The 18,900-nt window shown below is 46.0% G+C and overlaps 1 protein-coding gene across 5 annotated transcripts in view; it reads right to left on the bottom strand.

Annotated features, from left to right (window-relative positions):
• The window catches only part of LOC129831073 (trafficking protein particle complex subunit 9-like), a 364,192-nt gene that overhangs the window by 332,113 nt on the left and 13,179 nt on the right, over positions 1-18,900 (bottom strand). For all 5 annotated transcript variants that reach the window (XM_055894093.1, XM_055894098.1, XM_055894095.1 and 2 more), the window contains 2 exons: positions 18,094-18,310; positions 15,247-15,390 (listed from right to left, as the gene is read on the bottom strand). In XM_055894093.1, coding sequence (XP_055750068.1) covers positions 15,247-15,390; positions 18,094-18,310 — 361 coding nt within the window. The remainder of the gene's footprint in view (positions 1-15,246; positions 15,391-18,093; positions 18,311-18,900) is intronic.

Below are 18,900 nucleotides of genomic sequence, written 5' to 3'. Positions count from 1 at the left end.
AATTTGGACTTGAATTTAGATGTAGCCAAAATTTTAATGATCTTTTCTGTATTTTCATTATTACTGGAAAGCGGCCCAATTCTGCCCTACATGCATTAGTTGGTGTATTTCTCTGGACTTGTAGGATTTTCCGACAGAATTCTGCATGTAGGGTTTCAATTGGATGTTTGTCCCACATTTTAAAGTCCAGTTTATTGAGTGGCCCCCAAACCTCACTTCCGTAAAGAGCTATTGGTAGGATTACACTGTCAAATATTTTGGTCCAAATTCTAATTGGGATGTTGATTTTGAATAATTTCATTTTTATTGCATACAATGCTCTGCGGGCTTTTTCTTTGAGTGCATTCACTGCCATATTAAAGTTTCCCGATGCAGATATGGTCAGACCAAGGTAGGTGTAATTTTTTGTGTGTTCAATTATGGTGTTGTTCAGGGTGAATTTATATTTGTGTTTCTGACATCTGTTTTGTTTTTGGAAAATCATGATTTTAGTTTTTGGGAAATTTACTGCCAGGGCCCAATTATGGCAATATTGCTCTAGAATATTAATGTTCTGTTGAAGACCTTCTTTGGTTGGTGATAGAAGTACCAAGTCATCAGCATATAGCAGGTATTTCACCTCTGTGTCAAATAGTGTGAGTCCTGGGGCTGGAGAATTGTCCAACATGCCTGCTAATTCATTGATATAAATGTTGAAAAGATTTGGACTCAAACTACAGCCTTGTCTCACACCTCGACATTGTGAAAAGAATTCTGTTCTTTGGTTTTTGATTTTTATTGCACACTTGTTTTCTGTGTACATACATTTTATTAAGTCATACACCTTACCACCAAGCCCACTTTGGAGAATTTTGTAGAATAGCCCTTCGTGCCAAATAGAATCAAATGCTTTTTTAAAGTCAATAAAGCAAGCAAAGATTTTGCCCTCTTTTTTTTGGTGGACGTGTTTATTAATTAGTGTGTGTAAGGTGTATATATGGTCAGTAGTGCGATGGTTAGGGAGAAAGCCAATTTGACATTTAGTTATTACATTTTTTTCTTGAAGAAAGGTTTGGATTCTTGAATTCAAAATGCTACAGAAAACCTTTCCCAAGTTACTGTTTACACAAATTCCCCTGTAATTATTGGGGTCTGATTTGTCTCCACTTTTGTGGATAGGGGAGATGAGCCCCTGGTTCCAGACATCAGGGAAGCAGCCAGAAGTTAAAACCATGTTGAACAATTTAAGCACAGCATTTTGCAACTCAGGTGTGCTGTTTTTCAGCATTTCATTTCTGATGTTGTCTAGACCACAAGCCTTCTTTGATTTAATAGATTTGAGCTTTTCAGTTAGTTCTTGTTGGGTTATTGGGTAATCTAATGGATTTTGGTTATTTTTAATGACTGATTCAAGGATGTTCAATTTTTCTTTAATTTCTAATTGGTTCTGTTTTAAGTCTTTTTCTGGGATGTTTTTGTATAGATGATCAAAATAAGTTTTCCAAATTCCTACATCTTGTATGGCTAATTCTTGTGGCTTTGTTGTGCTTAAATTGTTCCACATGTCCCAGAACTGATTTTGGTCAATTGCGTTTTCAATTTCATCAAGTGTCTTGTTGGTATAATTCAGTTTCTTGCGTTTCAGTGTATGTTTATACTGTTTCAGAGTTTCAAAGTATTCATATCGTAGCTCTGGGTTGTTTTGCTGCTTATGTTTTTTGTTTGACATTTGTCTTAGGTGTTTTCTAATTGTTTTACATTCATTATCAAACCATTTGTCAGAAACATTTTGTTTTTTGTTTCTGATGTTGCATTTCTTTGGTTTGCTCAAATTTGCTTTCGATGCTGCTTTTTGGAATATGCAGTTGATGTTTAGAGTAGCCGAATTGACACCATCTTTATTGTTTTGGTATTGTGAGTTATTGAAAAACTGTATAGAGTTCATCATTTCTTTTGAGTTCAATGTTTCAATGAATCTCTCTGCACTGTTTGGAGCCCATCTGTATGATTGGTTTATGTTGAAGAGTTTATTGGGCAGTTTTTTTGAATGAATATTGCCGGTTAATTTCTTCAAAAACACGTTGATCTGACTGTGATCTGACAATGGTGTCTGTGGTCTGACAGTGAATGCACTAATGGAGGAGGGGTCAATGTCCGTGATGGCATAATCGACTACACTTGTCCCAAGAGCTGAGCAGTAAGTAAACTGACCTAAAGAGTCGCCTCTGATTCTACCATTAAGCATGTACAGGCCTAAGGCTCGACAGAGATGCACTAACTCCTTCCCATTTTTGTTCAGTATTTGGTCAGGACTGTTTCTATTATTTATAATAGGGCTGCTGTACAAGGAGGGGTGACCAAATATGTGGTGGTTACCTCCCGCATCAGTGTAGTCAGGCTCAGAACCTGTTCTTGCATTGAAATCTCCACAAAGAAGCACTTTACCCTCTGCCTGAAATGTAATGATTTCTGTCTGGAGATTGTCAAAAAACTGATCATCATAATATGGTGAATCTGAAGGAGGAGCATAAGCTGCACATATGTACACGTCATTATCACAATAGATTGTACCTTTGCTAAGTTTTAGCCAAATGTGACTGGTACCTTTTTTCATTTCATTCAGTGCCAAGTCCTGCTTATGCCAAATGATGATTCCACCTGAGTCTCGGCCCCGTTTAACATTTTTATGTTTGATTGATGGTAGTAAACTTTCTCTATACCCTGAGGGACACTGAGTATCTATGTCTCCACGACACCATGTTTCCAGTAGGATTATGATGTCCTGTCCTTTGATGTTTTTAATAAATTCTGGATTTGTTGTTTTATAACCAAAATGTGAAGAGTAAAATCCCTGGATATTCCAAGAGCTGATAGTTAATGATCTCATTTATAATAAGTGATATTCACTGGTTTGAGTAAAGTACATTGAAAACAATACAAAATAATATATATATACATACATACATACATACATACATACATACATACATACATACATACATACATACATACATACATACATACATACATACATACATACATACATACATACATACATACATACATACATACATACATACATACATACATACATACATACATACATACATACATACATACATACATACATACATACATACATACATACATACATACATACATACATACATACATACATACATACATACATACACATATACATATATATATATACATATATATATATATATATACATATATACATACATACATATACATACATACATACATATACACACACACACACACACACACACACATACATACATACACACACCATTATATATAAATATTATTAGTATACCGGTGCCAATAAAAAATTAAGAATAGTTGTAAACAAATTAATAAGAATGGAATAAGACTGCACAAAAAATAAGTACAATGCAATCTGCAACCCTGTGTGTGTGTGTGTGTGTGTGTGTGTGTGTGTGTGTGTGTGTGCGTGCGTGCCCCTGAATTAAAGGGTCTGTCTAGCTCAGTAGTCTGCATATTAGTTGCAGTAGTTGGCGCACCTCTCCTATCTCTGATTGTTCTAGGTGTCTTTTGCCAGAGGTTACCTCAGCATATGTAGGCTGATGATCTGAATGATACATGGTGTGGACTGTATCATGTGGTGTACTTCTCTGAAGGACAGTGTTCTGTCCGACCCTGGAGTAGTGGTCAGAGCTGTGTTCTGATGGGCCTGGTCCAGTAGAGCTGTGTTGTGATGGGCCGGGTCTAGTCTCTCTCTCTCAGAGCCTCTCTCTCTCTCTCTCAGAGCCTCTCTCTCTCTCTCTCTCTCAGAGCCTCTCTCTCTCTCTCTCTCTCAGAGCCTCTCTCTCTCTCTCTCTCTCAGAGCCTCTCTCTCTCTCTCTCTCTCAGAGCCTCTCTCTCTCTCTCTCTCTCAGAGCCTCTCTCTCTCTCTCTCTCTCAGAGCCTCTCTCTCTCTCTCTCTCTCTCAGAGCCTCTCTCTCTCTCTCTCTCAGAGCCTCTCTCTCTCTCTCTCTCTGAGCCTCTCTCTCTCTCTCTCTCTCAGAGCCTCTCTCTCTCTCTCTCAGAGCCTCTCTCTCTCTCTCTGAGCCTCTCTCTCAAATTCAAATTCAAATTCAAGCTGCTTTATTGGCATGAAAAACATTGTGTCAATATTGCCAAAGCAACAATGTATACAATATACATTGTAATACAATTAAAACAATGACAAATAATAATAATATAGAATTTCAGTAAATAATAATACAAAATTAAATATAAAAATAGTAACAATAAAATGGTAACAGTCAATAGTCGAATGTAATGTATGGTGTAATGCACCACTACCACCACCACCATCATTAAACTGCTATCATTACCAATACCACCCATACCATTACTATTTGGAATGATAAACAATAATAATAATACTAATAACAATAACAGTAATAACAATAACATTCCTAATAAGTAAGTTACTGCTTACTATGCAGATGTTATTATTCAGTGTCCCTCAGGCTATGGCAGGCAAATACATATTTGGCTGCAAGAGAAGCCATTGCTCCTTCGCCCATGAGTATTTTTAGTTTTTCCTCTGGGTTTAATAAGTAAAAATTTGGAATAAATGTAGTCATTTCTGTGAATAATGAATCTCTTGGTGAGGAATATTTATCACAGTAAAGGAGAAAGTGCATCTCTGTTTCAACCTCCCCTGTCGTGCAGTGACCACATACACGCTCCTCTTTGGGTAGCCATGTCTTTTTATGTCTGCCGGTTTCTATTGCCAATCGGTGGTCACTCAGCCTGTACTTGGTAAGGATCTGTCTCTGCTTCGAATCTCTGACAGAGTAGAGATATTCAGCCAATTCATATTCTCTGTTTAGGGTCAGATAGCAATTTAGTCGGCTTTGGGATTTTGTTTCGTTTTTCCAATGTTGTAAATATGAGTCCTTTGATTGGTTCATGATTTTGTTTATTGGAATTCTTTCTTTTGAAGCAGTGCTGGTGTCAGCTTGGTTGGTTAGGTCCAACACCAGCTGACTGAGAGGGCTCGTTTCTGGGCTCAGCTCTTGGGTTTGAAGTGCTTTAAATTGCAGACTCGAATTTGGACTTGAATTTAGATGTAGCCAAAATTTTAATGATCTTTTCTGTATTTTCATTATTACTGGAAAGCGGCCCAATTCTGCCCTACATGCATTAGTTGGTGTATTTCTCTGGACTTGTAGGATTTTCCGACAGAATTCTGCATGTAAGGTTTCAATTGGATGTTCGTCCCACATTTTAAAGTCCAGTTTATTGAGTGGCCCCCAAACCTCACTTCCGTAAAGAGCTATTGGTAGGATTACACTGTCAAATATTTTGGTCCAAATTCTAATTGGGATGTTGATCTCTCTCTCTCTCAGAGCCTCTCTCTCTCTCTCAGAGCCTCTCTCTCTCTCAGAGCCTCTCTCTCTCTCAGAGCCTCTCTCTCTCTCAGAGCCTCTCTCTCTCTCAGAGCCTCTCTCTCTCTCAGAGCCTCTCTCTCTCTCAGAGCCTCTCTCTCTCTCTGAGCCTCTCTCTCTCTCTGAGCCTCTCTCTCTCTCTGAGCCTCTCTCTCTCTCTGAGCCTCTCTCTCTCTCTGAGCCTCTCTCTCTCTCTGAGCCTCTCTCTCTCTCTGAGCCTCTCTCTCTCTCTGAGCCTCTCTCTCTCTCTGAGCCTCTCTCTCTCTCTGAGCCTCTCTCTCTCTCTGAGCCTCTCTCTCTCTCTGAGCCTCTCTCTCTCTCTGAGCCTCTCTCTCTCTCTGAGCCTCTCTCTCTCAGAGCCTCTCTCTCTCTCAGAGCCTCTCTCTCTCTCAGAGCCTCTCTCTCTCTCAGAGCCTCTCTCTCTCTCAGAGCCTCTCTCTCTCTCAGAGCCTCTCTCTCTCTCAGAGCCTCTCTCTCTCTCAGAGCCTCTCTCTCAGAGCCTCTCTCTCAGAGCCTCTCTCTCAGAGCCTCTCTCTCAGAGCCTCTCTCTCAGAGCCTCTCTCTCAGAGCCTCTCTCTCAGAGCCTCTCTCTCAGAGCCTCTCTCTCAGAGCCTCTCTCTCAGAGCCTCTCTCTCAGAGCCTCTCTCTCAGAGCCTCTCTCTCAGAGCCTCTCTCTCAGAGCCTCTCTCTCAGAGCCTCTCTCTCAGAGCCTCTCTCTCAGAGCCTCTCTCTCAGAGCCTCTCTCTCAGAGCCTCTCTCTCAGAGCCTCTCTCTCAGAGCCTCTCTCTCAGAGCCTCTCTCTCAGAGCCTCTCTCTCAGAGCCTCTCTCTCAGAGCCTCTCTCTCAGAGCCTCTCTCTCAGAGCCTCTCTCTCAGAGCCTCTCTCTCAGAGCCTCTCTCTCAGAGCCTCTCTCTCAGAGCCTCTCTCTCAGAGCCTCTCTCTCAGAGCCTCTCTCTCAGAGCCTCTCTCTCAGAGCCTCTCTCTCAGAGCCTCTCTCTCAGAGCCTCTCTCTCAGAGCCTCTCTCTCAGAGCCTCTCTCTCAGAGCCTCTCTCTCAGAGCCTCTCTCTCAGAGCCTCTCTCTCAGAGCCTCTCTCTCAGAGCCTCTCTCTCAGAGCCTCTCTCTCAGAGCCTCTCTCTCAGAGCCTCTCTCTCAGAGCCTCTCTCTCAGAGCCTCTCTCTCAGAGCCTCTCTCTCAGAGCCTCTCTCTCAGAGCCTCTCTCTCAGAGCCTCTCTCTCAGAGCCTCTCTCTCAGAGCCTCTCTCTCAGAGCCTCTCTCTCAGAGCCTCTCTCTCAGAGCCTCTCTCTCAGAGCCTCTCTCTCAGAGCCTCTCTCTCAGAGCCTCTCTCTCAGAGCCTCTCTCTCAGAGCCTCTCTCTCAGAGCCTCTCTCTCAGAGCCTCTCTCTCAGAGCCTCTCTCTCAGAGCCTCTCTCTCAGAGCCTCTCTCTCAGAGCCTCTCTCTCAGAGCCTCTCTCTCAGAGCCTCTCTCTCAGAGCCTCTCTCTCAGAGCCTCTCTCTCAGAGCCTCTCTCTCAGAGCCTCTCTCTCAGAGCCTCTCTCTCAGAGCCTCTCTCTCAGAGCCTCTCTCTCAGAGCCTCTCTCTCAGAGCCTCTCTCTCAGAGCCTCTCTCTCAGAGCCTCTCTCTCAGAGCCTCTCTCTCAGAGCCTCTCTCTCAGAGCCTCTCTCTCAGAGCCTCTCTCTCAGAGCCTCTCTCTCAGAGCCTCTCTCTCAGAGCCTCTCTCTCAGAGCCTCTCTCTCTGAGCCTCTCTCTCTGAGCCTCTCTCTCTGAGCCTCTCTCTCTGAGCCTCTCTCTCTGAGCCTCTCTCTCTGAGCCTCTCTCTCTGAGCCTCTCTCTCTGAGCCTCTCTCTCTGAGCCTCTCTCTCTGAGCCTCTCTCTCTGAGCCTCTCTCTCTGAGCCTCTCTCTCTGAGCCTCTCTCTCTGAGCCTCTCTCTCTGAGCCTCTCTCTCTGAGCCTCTCTCTCTGAGCCTCTCTCTCTGAGCCTCTCTCTCTGAGCCTCTCTCTCTGAGCCTCTCTCTCTGAGCCTCTCTCTCTGAGCCTCTCTCTCTGAGCCTCTCTCTCTGAGCCTCTCTCTCTGAGCCTCTCTCTCTGAGCCTCTCTCTCTGAGCCTCTCTCTCTGAGCCTCTCTCTCTGAGCCTCTCTCTCTGAGCCTCTCTCTCTGAGCCTCTCTCTCTGAGCCTCTCTCTCTGAGCCTCTCTCTCTGAGCCTCTCTCTCTGAGCCTCTCTCTCTGAGCCTCTCTCTCTGAGCCTCTCTCTCTGAGCCTCTCTCTCTGAGCCTCTCTCTCTGAGCCTCTCTCTCTGAGCCTCTCTCTCTGAGCCTCTCTCTCTGAGCCTCTCTCTCTGAGCCTCTCTCTCTGAGCCTCTCTCTCTGAGCCTCTCTCTCTGAGCCTCTCTCTCTGAGCCTCTCTCTCTGAGCCTCTCTCTCTGAGCCTCTCTCTCTGAGCCTCTCTCTCTGAGCCTCTCTCTCTGAGCCTCTCTCTCTGAGCCTCTCTCTCTGAGCCTCTCTCTCTGAGCCTCTCTCTCTGAGCCTCTCTCTCTGAGCCTCTCTCTCTGAGCCTCTCTCTCTGAGCCTCTCTCTCTGAGCCTCTCTCTCTGAGCCTCTCTCTCTGAGCCTCTCTCTCAGAGCCTCTCTCTCAGAGCCTCTCTCTCAGAGCCTCTCTCTCAGAGCCTCTCTCTCAGAGCCTCTCTCTCAGAGCCTCTCTCTCAGAGCCTCTCTCTCAGAGCCTCTCTCTCAGAGCCTCTCTCTCAGAGCCTCTCTCTCAGAGCCTCTCTCTCAGAGCCTCTCTCTCAGAGCCTCTCTCTCAGAGCCTCTCTCTCAGAGCCTCTCTCTCAGAGCCTCTCTCTCAGAGCCTCTCTCTCAGAGCCTCTCTCTCAGAGCCTCTCTCTCAGAGCCTCTCTCTCAGAGCCTCTCTCTCAGAGCCTCTCTCTCTGAGCCTCTCTCTCTGAGCCTCTCTCTCTGAGCCTCTCTCTCAGAGCCTCTCTCTCAGAGCCTCTCTCTCAGAGCCTCTCTCTCAGAGCCTCTCTCTCAGAGCCTCTCTCTCAGAGCCTCTCTCTCAGAGCCTCTCTCTCAGAGCCTCTCTCTCAGAGCCTCTCTCTCAGAGCCTCTCTCTCAGAGCCTCTCTCTCAGAGCCTCTCTCTCAGAGCCTCTCTCTCAGAGCCTCTCTCTCTGAGCCTCTCTCTCTGAGCCTCTCTCTCTGAGCCTCTCTCTCTGAGCCTCTCTCTCTGAGCCCCTCTCTCTGAGCCTCTCTCTCTGAGCCTCTCTCTCTGAGCCTCTCTCTCTGAGCCTCTCTCTCTGAGCCTCTCTCTCTGAGCCTCTCTCTCTGAGCCTCTCTCTCTGAGCCTCTCTCTCTGAGCCTCTCTCTCTGAGCCTCTCTCTCTGAGCCTCTCTCTCTGAGCCTCTCTCTCTGAGCCTCTCTCTCTGAGCCTCTCTCTCTGAGCCTCTCTCTCTGAGCCTCTCTCTCTGAGCCTCTCTCTCTGAGCCTCTCTCTCTGAGCCTCTCTCTCTGAGCCTCTCTCTCTGAGCCTCTCTCTCTGAGCCTCTCTCTCTGAGCCTCTCTCTCTGAGCCTCTCTCTCTGAGCCTCTCTCTCTGAGCCTCTCTCTCAGAGCCTCTCTCTCAGAGCCTCTCTCTCTCTCAGAGCCTCTCTCTCTCTCAGAGCCTCTCTCTCTCTCAGAGCCTCTCTCTCTCTCAGAGCCTCTCTCTCTCTCAGAGCCTCTCTCTCTCTCAGAGCCTCTCTCAGCCTCTCTCCCACGCAGGCCTGAAGCTCCTATGATGCCACGAGGGTCAAGATGACACGCTACCTCTTCTCTCTCTTTTCCCTCTCCCAGTTAGGGTGACAGTGGTAACGTTAATTAGACTCTCTCTCCTCCAAAGGTCCATCTTAAATAAAACATTTGCTATGTCTTTTTAATGTCACCGATGGGGACTTGAAAAGGCACTACTGCCTCAAGACAGACCTTAGAAGGGCCCGGCTCTTTCAAAGCCCGTCATTTCCTTTCCCTGGGAGCTTCTGCTGTGACATTAAATGGGACGACAGCAACGTTCTAGCAATCCTAGAATCTTCATGTATGCCAGATTTTTTTAAAGAAATGTACACACAGTTGATAAGTGAGGCCCCACATCTGAGGATTAAAAGGCACAATCTGGGATATTTGAGAATGGTAATTAATGTTTCCCATTCGTCAGCTTTATACCAAACTAAGCAGCAGGCTTACATTGGGCTGAAACACAAACTCAGGATTGTGACTTTAAAGGAAAGGGCTGTTGCTGCTGGGGCTAGACAGTCACACTGTTTTGCTATGCTGAGCTGTGCTGCTGTGTGTCCTACAATACTTCCACAGACACGCAGGGAACATAGCAAGGGGGACGCGCCCCACTACTGCATGCTGGGAGAAGATGACTGGCAATAACCCCCGCCGTGTGTGACATCACCACACTGCAGACAAACAGCAGGGGGGTGAGGGAGAAGGGAGAAAAAGGGAGAGGGGGTCAGAGGGAGAGAGAGGATGGGAGAGAGAGAGAGAGAGAGAGACAGGCGGGCAGGGAAAGAAGGCGTGCAACCTCAGTTCAGAGGGGACAGATTTGTGCAAGGCCCATTTAAAAAAGTCACTGAGAACTAGAGCGGTTTTAAGCTGCTAAAACAGTTACTCAGGCTTGGAGTTAGGAGTCTGGGGAACAAGGTTTCAACTCAAGTGAGATCATAGCTTTAATATAACAATGAGATATGTTTGGGGACTTTATGCCCAGCCTCTCACACAAAATGGCATAGCTAGAAAAGCATCATACTCCTTGCCTTTCTGTGTCGAGGCATCGCAGGCTGTAATCGCACACACACACACCACACACACACACGGTGGGTGTATGATGGCCACTGAGCTGTAGTTGAGCTGTTGTTATTCCAGCAGGGTTACACAGTGAGGATGATGCTGGGTAGATGGGAGCATGGCCTCTCTCAGCGTAGCAACAGTCCCTCACTGCTACTGCTGCTGCTGACAGTGGTGAATATTTCATACTGTTGGCGCTCTCTCTCTGTCTCCCTCCCTTTCTCTGTATTCACTCTACATTTCACTCTCCATCTGTTTTCTCCATTCTGCTTTCCCTCTCTTTCTCCTCTCTCCTTCCTCACTGTCTCTCTCCTTCTCCCTCCCACTTTCCCAAAAGCGTTACATTGGCCTCGATAGTGAGGTCAGTTAGGCATCAACTCCAACCCTTTCCTCTCCCTCAGATGAGTACCCGAGTCCAGAGGATTTCTGGTCAAAGCTCACTTTCGCCCAGCCACCATATGAGATGACTGGCTTGGTTGAGCATCACACACCATTACACCCACAGGCACAATGCTGGCTTTCCCAAAGGACATTTATGGATGCCTGCAGCCAGGGGGTGATTTTAGATAGAATGAAATCAAGGGAAAATGCATTAAGGTTTTAAACTAACACTGACAAAAACATTTGACTATGACCATGTAATATCTGTTATTCCAAGTAGTCTTGCCACGATACCAACCTTTTATACGATACCGGGACAAGTATGACGTTACTGAGTAGTGTGGTTATACCACGGGGAAAGATTCTGTGGCCTAGCATCCTGTACGCTGGTTCCCGTTCTCTAAACGGTATGCACACGTGCTAAACCAAACAACCTGTCGCTGATATTCACACATTCACTGATATTCTCAGCACAACACATATTCCGATAATGTCTCCCTCTCTTTCATAAACACACACCACTCTCCCTCCCAAACAACACACGCTGCTGCCAACTTTAGAAACGTTAGGCAACAAACAGAATGGAAGAGAGCACCAGAATGAAAGAGATGTTTGATATAGTTAGGTCTTTATGAAGCCTACCGATATGAAGCACATCTCATGAGTACCAGACCCTTCTCCTTTCTTCCTGTGCCAATCAAATTGGCCTAGACCTACTGTCAAGGTACCAGGTTGTTAGCTAGCTAGGTAACATAATAATAATTAGCGGGCCGGGATGAGTTTAAAAGCGGCCCGCGACATGGTTTGTGAAATTATATGAAATGCTCCGGTTATAGAAGACTTTATTTTGTACTATTTGAGCTAGAGACAAGCGTGCCTGTCGCAAAGCTGTTCTTCCCTCTCTGGCACTGCTGCATGACAGTGTACCTGTCGCAAAGCTGTTCTTCCCTCTCTGGCACTGCTGCATGACAGTGTACCTGTCGCAAAGCTGTTCTTCCCTCTCTGGCACTGCTGCATGACAGTGTACCTGCAAAGCTCTATACTTAGACTGGCCTGTACTCTTGGTTATACCAGGGATGAAATGATATACAACATATCAACTTTGCTCGCTCTGCTCCAATATATCAAATGTAACATAAGACTGATCAGGGTCTCCATCCCCATTTGCCATCAAGGCTAATTTATATTAAAAACTGATGGAGGAATAGATGCAGGAAGAGTGGATGGAGAGAAGCAGGTGAGAGAGGGCTGGTATGAGATGCTGAGAAGCAGGTGAGAGAGGGCTGGTATGAGATGCTGAGAAGCAGGTGAGAGAGGGCTGGTATGAGATGCTGAGAAGCAGGTGAGAGAGGGCTGGTATGAGATGCTGAGAAGCAGGTGAGAGAGGGCTGGTATGAGATGCTGAGAAGCAGGTGAGAGAGGGCTGGTATGAGATGCTGAGAAGCAGGTGAGAGAGGGCTGGTATGAGATGCTGAGAAGCAGGTGAGAGAGGGCTGGTATGAGATGCTGAGAAGCAGGTGAGAGAGGGCTGGTATGAGATGCTGAGAAGCAGGTGAGAGAGGGCTGGTATGAGATGCTGAGAAGCAGGTGAGAGAGGGCTGGTATGAGATGCTGAGAAGCAGGTGAGAGAGGGCTGGTATGAGATGCTGAGAAGCAGGTGAGAGAGGGCTGGTATGAGATGCTGAGAAGCAGGTGAGAGAGGGCTGGTATGAGATGCTGAGAAGCAGGTGAGAGAGGGCTGGTATGAGATGCTGAGAAGCAGGTGAGAGAGGGCTGGTATGAGATGCTGAGAAGCAGGTGAGAGAGGGCTGGTATGAGATGCTGAGAAGCAGGTGAGAGAGGGCTGGTATGAGATGCTGAGAAGCAGGTGAGAGAGGGCTGGTATGAGATGCTGAGAAGCAGGTGAGAGAGGGCTGGTATGAGATGCTGAGAAGCAGGTGAGAGAGGGCTGGTATGAGATGCTGAGAAGCAGGTGAGAGAGGGCTGGTATGAGATGCTGAGAAGCAGGTGAGAGAGGGCTGGTATGAGATGCTGAGAAGCAGGTGAGAGAGGGCTGGTATGAGATGCTGAGAAGCAGTTGAGAGAGGGCTGGTATGAGATGCTGAGAAGCAGTTGAGAGAGGGCTGGTATGAGACGCTGAGAAGCAGGTGAGAGAGGGCTGGTATGAGACGCTGAGAAGCAGGTGAGAGAGGGCTGGTATGAGACGCTGAGAAGCAGGTGAGAGAGGGCTGGTATGAGACGCTGAGAAGCAGGTGAGAGAGGGCTGGTATGAGACGCTGAGAAGCAGGTGAGAGAGGGCTGGTATGAGACGCTGAGAAGCAGGTGAGAGAGGGCTGGTATGAGACGCTGAGAAGCAGGTGAGAGAGGGCTGGTATGAGACGCTGAGAAGCAGGTGAGAGAGGGCTGGTAGGAGACGCTGAGAAGCAGGTGAGAGAGGGCTGGTAGGAGACGCTGAGAAGCAGTTGAGAGAGGGCTGGTATGAGACGCTGAGAAGCAGGTGAGAGAGGGCTGGTATGAGACGCTGAGAAGCAGGTGAGAGAGGGCTGGTATGAGACGCTGAGAAGCAGGTGAGAGAGGGCTGGTAGGAGACGCTGAGAAGCAGTTGAGAGAGGGCTGGTATGAGATGCTGAGAAGCAGGTGAGAGAGGGCTGGTATGAGACGCTGAGAAGCAGGTGAGAGAGGGCTGGTAGGAGATGCTGAGAAGCAGTTGAGAGAGGGCTGGTAGGAGATGCTGAGAAGCAGGTGAGAGAGGGTATTCAGTATTCTGAAAGGGTGGTAGTATCATATGAAACAGGACTACAGTATTCTGAAAGGGTGGTAGTATCATATGAAACAGGACTACAGTATTCTGAAAGGGTGGTAGTATCATATGAAACAGGACTACAGTATTCTGAAAGGGTGGTAGTATCATATGAAACAGGACTACAGTATTCTGAAAGGGTGGTAGTATCATATGAAACAGGACTACAGTATTCTGAAAGGGTGGTAGTATCATATGAAACAGGACTACAGTATTCTGAAAGGGTGGTAGTATCATATGAAACAGGACTACAGTATTCTGAAAGGGTGGTAGTATCATATGAAACAGGACTACAGTATTCTGAAAGGGTGGTAGTATCATATGAAACAGGACTACAGTATTCTGAAAGGGTGGTAGTATCATATGAAACAGGACTACAGTATTCTTAAAGGGTGGTAGTATCATATGAAACAGGACTACAGTATTCTGAAAGGGTGGTAGTATCATATGAAACAGGACTACAGTATTCTGAAAGGGTGGTAGTATCATATGAAACAGGACTACAGTATTCTGAAAGGGTGGTAGTATCATATGAAACAGGACTACAGTATTCTGAAAGGGTGGTAGTATCATATGAAACAGGACTACAGTATTCTGAAAGGGTGGTAGTATCATATGAAACAGGACTACAGTATTCTGAAAGGGTGGTAGTATCATATGAAACAGGACTACAGTATTCTGAAAGGGTGGTAGTATCATATGAAACAGGACTACAGTATTCTGAAAGGGTGGTAGTATTATATGAAACAGGACTACAGTATTCTGAAAGGGTGGTAGTATCATATGAAACAGGACTACAGTATTCTGAAAGGGTGGTAGTATCATATGAAACAGGACTACAGTATTCTGAAAGGGTGGTAGTATCATATGAAACAGGACTACAGTATTCTGAAAGGGTGGTAGTATCATATGAAACAGGACTACAGTATTCTGAAAGGGGGGTAGTATCATATGAAACAGGACTACAGTATTCTGAAAGGGTGGTAGTATCATATGAAACAGGACTACAGTATTCTGAAAGGGTGGTAGTATCATATGAAACAGGACTACAGTATTCTGAAAGGGTGGTAGTATCATATGAAACAGGACTACAGTATTCTGAAAGGGTGGTAGTATCATATGAAACAGGACTACAGTATTCTGAAAGGGTGGTAGTATCATATGAAACAGGACTACAGTATTCTGTAAGGGTGGTAGTATCATATGAAACAGGACTACAGTATTCTGTAAGGGTGGTAGTATCATATGAAACAGGACTACAGTATTCTGAAAGGGTGGTAGTATCATATGAAACAGGACTACAGTATTCTGAAAGGGTGGTAGTATCATATGAAACAGGACTACAGTATTCTGAAAGGGTGGTAGTATCATATGAAACAGGACTACAGTATTCTGAAAGGGTGGTAGTATCATATGAAACAGGACTACAGTATTCTGAAAGGGTGGTAGTATCATATGAAACAGGACTACAGTATTCTGAAAGGGGGGTAGTATCATATGAAACAGGACTACAGTATTCTGAAAGGTTGCTATCATAAGTATCATGACGTTTTGGTTCCGTGATATTACTGTGGTACTGGTATACCGTGCAACACTAATTCCTAAACTAGAGCTTGTCAGATTCTTTTGATTCCGTACATGTAGAAGTTTTTTCCTATGCATCTGTTGACACTTAAAGGGGTGCGAGTTTACATTGATGAAAGAGTACACTCTCAAAGACAATGGAGAGTGTGACCGTCTGGGTTTTGGTAGCTGTGTGTGTGTGTGTGTGTGCGCGCGCGCGTGCGTGCGTGCGTGCGCGCGCGTGTGTGTGGGCTGACCTTGGTCCGAGAGGAAGTCCAGCATGGTCTGGAGCAGAAACGAGAGGTGGCGGACGGACAGGCCGGGGTTTCCCATACGACGGGATGCGTAGACCAGCTCATGGAGCAGACGCACCTGTACCGCCGCCCAGCCACGGTGGGGACCTGGAGGAGAGGAGAAGATTATTTTACTGTCCCATGTAAATTCATTTCCAACTAAAATGTGTCTTCTGCTTTAACCATCCAGGCCCCTCTAAGACACATACAGAGCTTGGATCAGAGGGCAGCCACACTACCGTACCTCTGCAGCTGGTTTTAGGGATTACATGCCTTGCTCGAGGGCACAAAGGCATTTAGGATTTGAGAGTGAGTGGGATCCTCCAAACATTCTCCCACCAGAGCGGCGTGAGACTGGGAGCTGTGCAGTGTGGCGTTGACTTCAAGTAATTAGTGTTCTGCAGCAGAAAACACATCAGCAGACATCTTAATAACCTGCTAGCTTTACACGGGTGTTCTGGGGAGCATGGATGGGTCTCAGCGTTACGTAACATTACATTCTCCACAACCCCACAACATTCCCCAGGCTATACTCAAGGCTGTCAGGGCTGGTGCACTGAGGGAGCGGGGAGGGAGAGAAGGGACAAAAAGTGCAAGAGGAGGAGGAGAGAGAGAGAGAAGGGGAAATAAGGCCAGCCTACTCAGAGGTTAATAAGAATCAATTGTTCCCTGAGCTACACAGTCTGAGGAGCTCATAAAATCTTGACCAAGATGCGTGTCCGTTATCAGTGTTCTCTGTACTGTGGGATTATATTATTATTAAATAAATAACCAAATGTTATTCATTGCTACCGACTTCTGTCATCTGCAAAAATGATATTAATGCAAATCTTTTCTAAGCCATTTCCTCCTCAGTGAAGCTGCAGCGCCCACTAAGCAGCCTAAATATAGCAGCATCAACCTGTCTGTAACATCATGTGAAGCTACCGCTGCTTATCTGAAGGGCACCAACACAGAGGAGAGGATAGGACACACAGTGGCTTTTACTGTGGCAGTCGCCCTCTCTCGTTCTTCCTGGCTCTCGTTCACTGTGGCTCTCACACCTCTCTCTTTCTGTATCAAAAGACCATGAACTCTGGAAGCTCTGTATTCACTCCTTAATTGCTAAATAAAGGTGTGCCAAAACCTCTTATTCTCACTCTCCATCACTCCCTCTCTCCCTCTCTTTCTTTCTCCCCTCCCTCTCTCCCTCTTTCTCCCCTCCCTCTCTCCCTCTTTCTCTCCTCCCTCCCTCTCTTTCCCCCTCTTTCTCCCCCCCTCACTCTCCCCCATCTCTTTCTCCCCCCCCTCTTTTTCTCCATCTTTCTCCCCTCCCTCTCTCTCTCCCTCCCCCTCTCGCTCTCTTTCTCCCTTCCCTCTCTCTCCTCCATCCCTCTCTCCCCCCTCCCTCTCTTTCTCCCCTCCCTCTCTTTCTACCCTCCCTCCCTCCTTTTCTCTCTCCCCCTCCCTCCTTTTCTCTCTCCCCCTCCCTCCTTCTCCAACAGCTAAATGTCTTCTTCTGTGGTATTTGCGAGGCGATATTCAAGGTGTCGTGGAATCCAATTAGCATCACCATGAGAATGACACTCTACCGCACAATCCTCACCCTGTCACACAAGCACACACACGCACCACCCTGTCACACACTGCCTGCATCAAAAGGCACTGTACATTCTGGTAGGAGAATTAGCAGTTCTCTGTAAGGTGATGTCTGATACTACTGTCATCCCCTTCTGTCATTAAAACATGAACAGTGCAGCAGGGATTAAAAGCATGGCAGCTAAATGCCTTTTTGTGAGTTTGTGGTCTTTGAAACAGTGTTAATTCCAAACAAAGTGAGAGAGAGAGAGAAAAAGAGAAAGTCTTCTCAACCTGGTAAAGAAGAGAGTACTGAGAGGGCTCCCTAGCCAATTAAAAACCAATTTGCTTGTTCATTTCTCTGCTGGCCAGCCCTGTACCAGGCCGTGTTGGAATACACTATTGAGCCCCATTTCCTCTCTGTTAGCCTCCTGCACCAGGGGCCTGGCCAGCTCTCTTCTCCTCCCAGCTCAATAAACTCCCCCCTGATACCTCTCCTCAGGCTCAGAGGCCTGGTCGTAGTAGAAAGTCATGCTGCCTTATGAGGAACATTTCTTTCTTTCTTTTTCTGCTTTGTCTTGTAAACAAAGTTAGGGAGGAAGATATCCATAGTCAGACAGACACACACTTCACTCCCAACTACACTACAGCATAATCGTTTGACTACCTCTCACAATTGTTTTCCACAGCAGTGAAGTGGAGGTCAACAACAACGTCTCTCTCTCTGCCTGACAGAAACTCTTCTCAAGTGAGTGCTTAAAAGAGGATCACAGTAGAGATAGAGGACTCTGAATGTTTTCTCTGTCAGTGTTTCTTTTATGCTCCAGTCCCTGGTGGTGGAGTGGGTTGAGCAGGGTGAGGGTCAAGAGCCTGCAGTGCACAGCAGCTTATCCTAAGGACCCTGAGAGAGAGAGTGTGTGTGTGTGTGTGTGTGTGTGTGTGTGTGTGTGTGTGTGTGTGTGTGTGTGTGTGGCAGAGGTCTGGGTCAGCGCAGGTCTCAAATCAATTGTGTGTCTTTTTGCGCAAAGTGGTGCCCGGAATACGTATTACCCCTGAGAAGTGCTCTTGAAGAGAAGATCCTTTAAATAAAGCTCAGAGCAAGGCAATGTTATTCAATTTCTTGCTAAGTACTGAGCTTACTGAAACAGATGTCTGTGCTTGTGTGTGTGTGTTGTTGATAATATAAAGTTGTAGGGATCACTCAACAGTGTATGGGACAGTTGACACAGAGTAAAGGCATATCCAGTTGGGTACCTTTGCTGAAGTCTTTGTGGTCCAAACAGAGGCTGTATCCAGGCAGGGTCTCCAGCAGCAGCTTGTAGCAGGCCCTCCAGCCAGGCTCTGGGATGGTGGGGGCCACACACTGCATGGCTGCTACCCGCTTGAAGAAGGCTGATTTACGGTGGAAACCAATCAGGTGGTAGAGCTCAGAGAGGATGCTGTAACGCTGGATCTTCTCTTCCTCAGACAGCTGAGAAAACAGAGATCATTGGTTGGTTGGTTGGTTGGTTAAGTGGTTTGTTTAGTGGTTTTAATGTGTTGGTAACTGATTTGTTAAGTGGTTAATTGGCAGGTTAATTTGTTTGTTAAGTGGTTAATTGGTTTGCTAAGGTGTTAATTGGTTGGTTAATTTGTTGGTTAATTGGTTTGTTAATATGTTAATTGATTGGTTAATTGGCTGGTTGTTTGGTTGGTTAATTGGTTAATTGGTTGCTTGTTTGGTTAATTGTTTGGTTGTTTGGTTAATTGGTTGGTTAATTGGTTGGTTGACTGGTTGATTGGTTAATTGGTTGGTTGATTCGTTAATTGGATGGTTGGTTAATTTATTGATTAATTGGTTGGTTAATTGGTTGGTTAATTGGTTAAATTGTTAATTGGTTGGTAAATTGGTTGATAATTGGTTGGTTAAATTGTTAATTGGTTGGTTAATTGGTTGGTGATGGACTGATTTTATTAGATTGAAAAACTATTTCAACCACACACGTGGAAACACTGCATTTAAATCGAGACCACCCGTACCTAAAATGTCAGACTTACAGTCAGTCGTGCGTGCATTCATTT

The sequence above is a fragment of the Salvelinus fontinalis genome, chromosome 32 (assembly GCF_029448725.1).
Source record: "Salvelinus fontinalis isolate EN_2023a chromosome 32, ASM2944872v1, whole genome shotgun sequence".
Classification (NCBI taxonomy): Eukaryota; Metazoa; Chordata; class Actinopteri; order Salmoniformes; family Salmonidae; genus Salvelinus; species Salvelinus fontinalis.
This window is presented reverse-complemented; position numbering and strand designations above follow the sequence as displayed.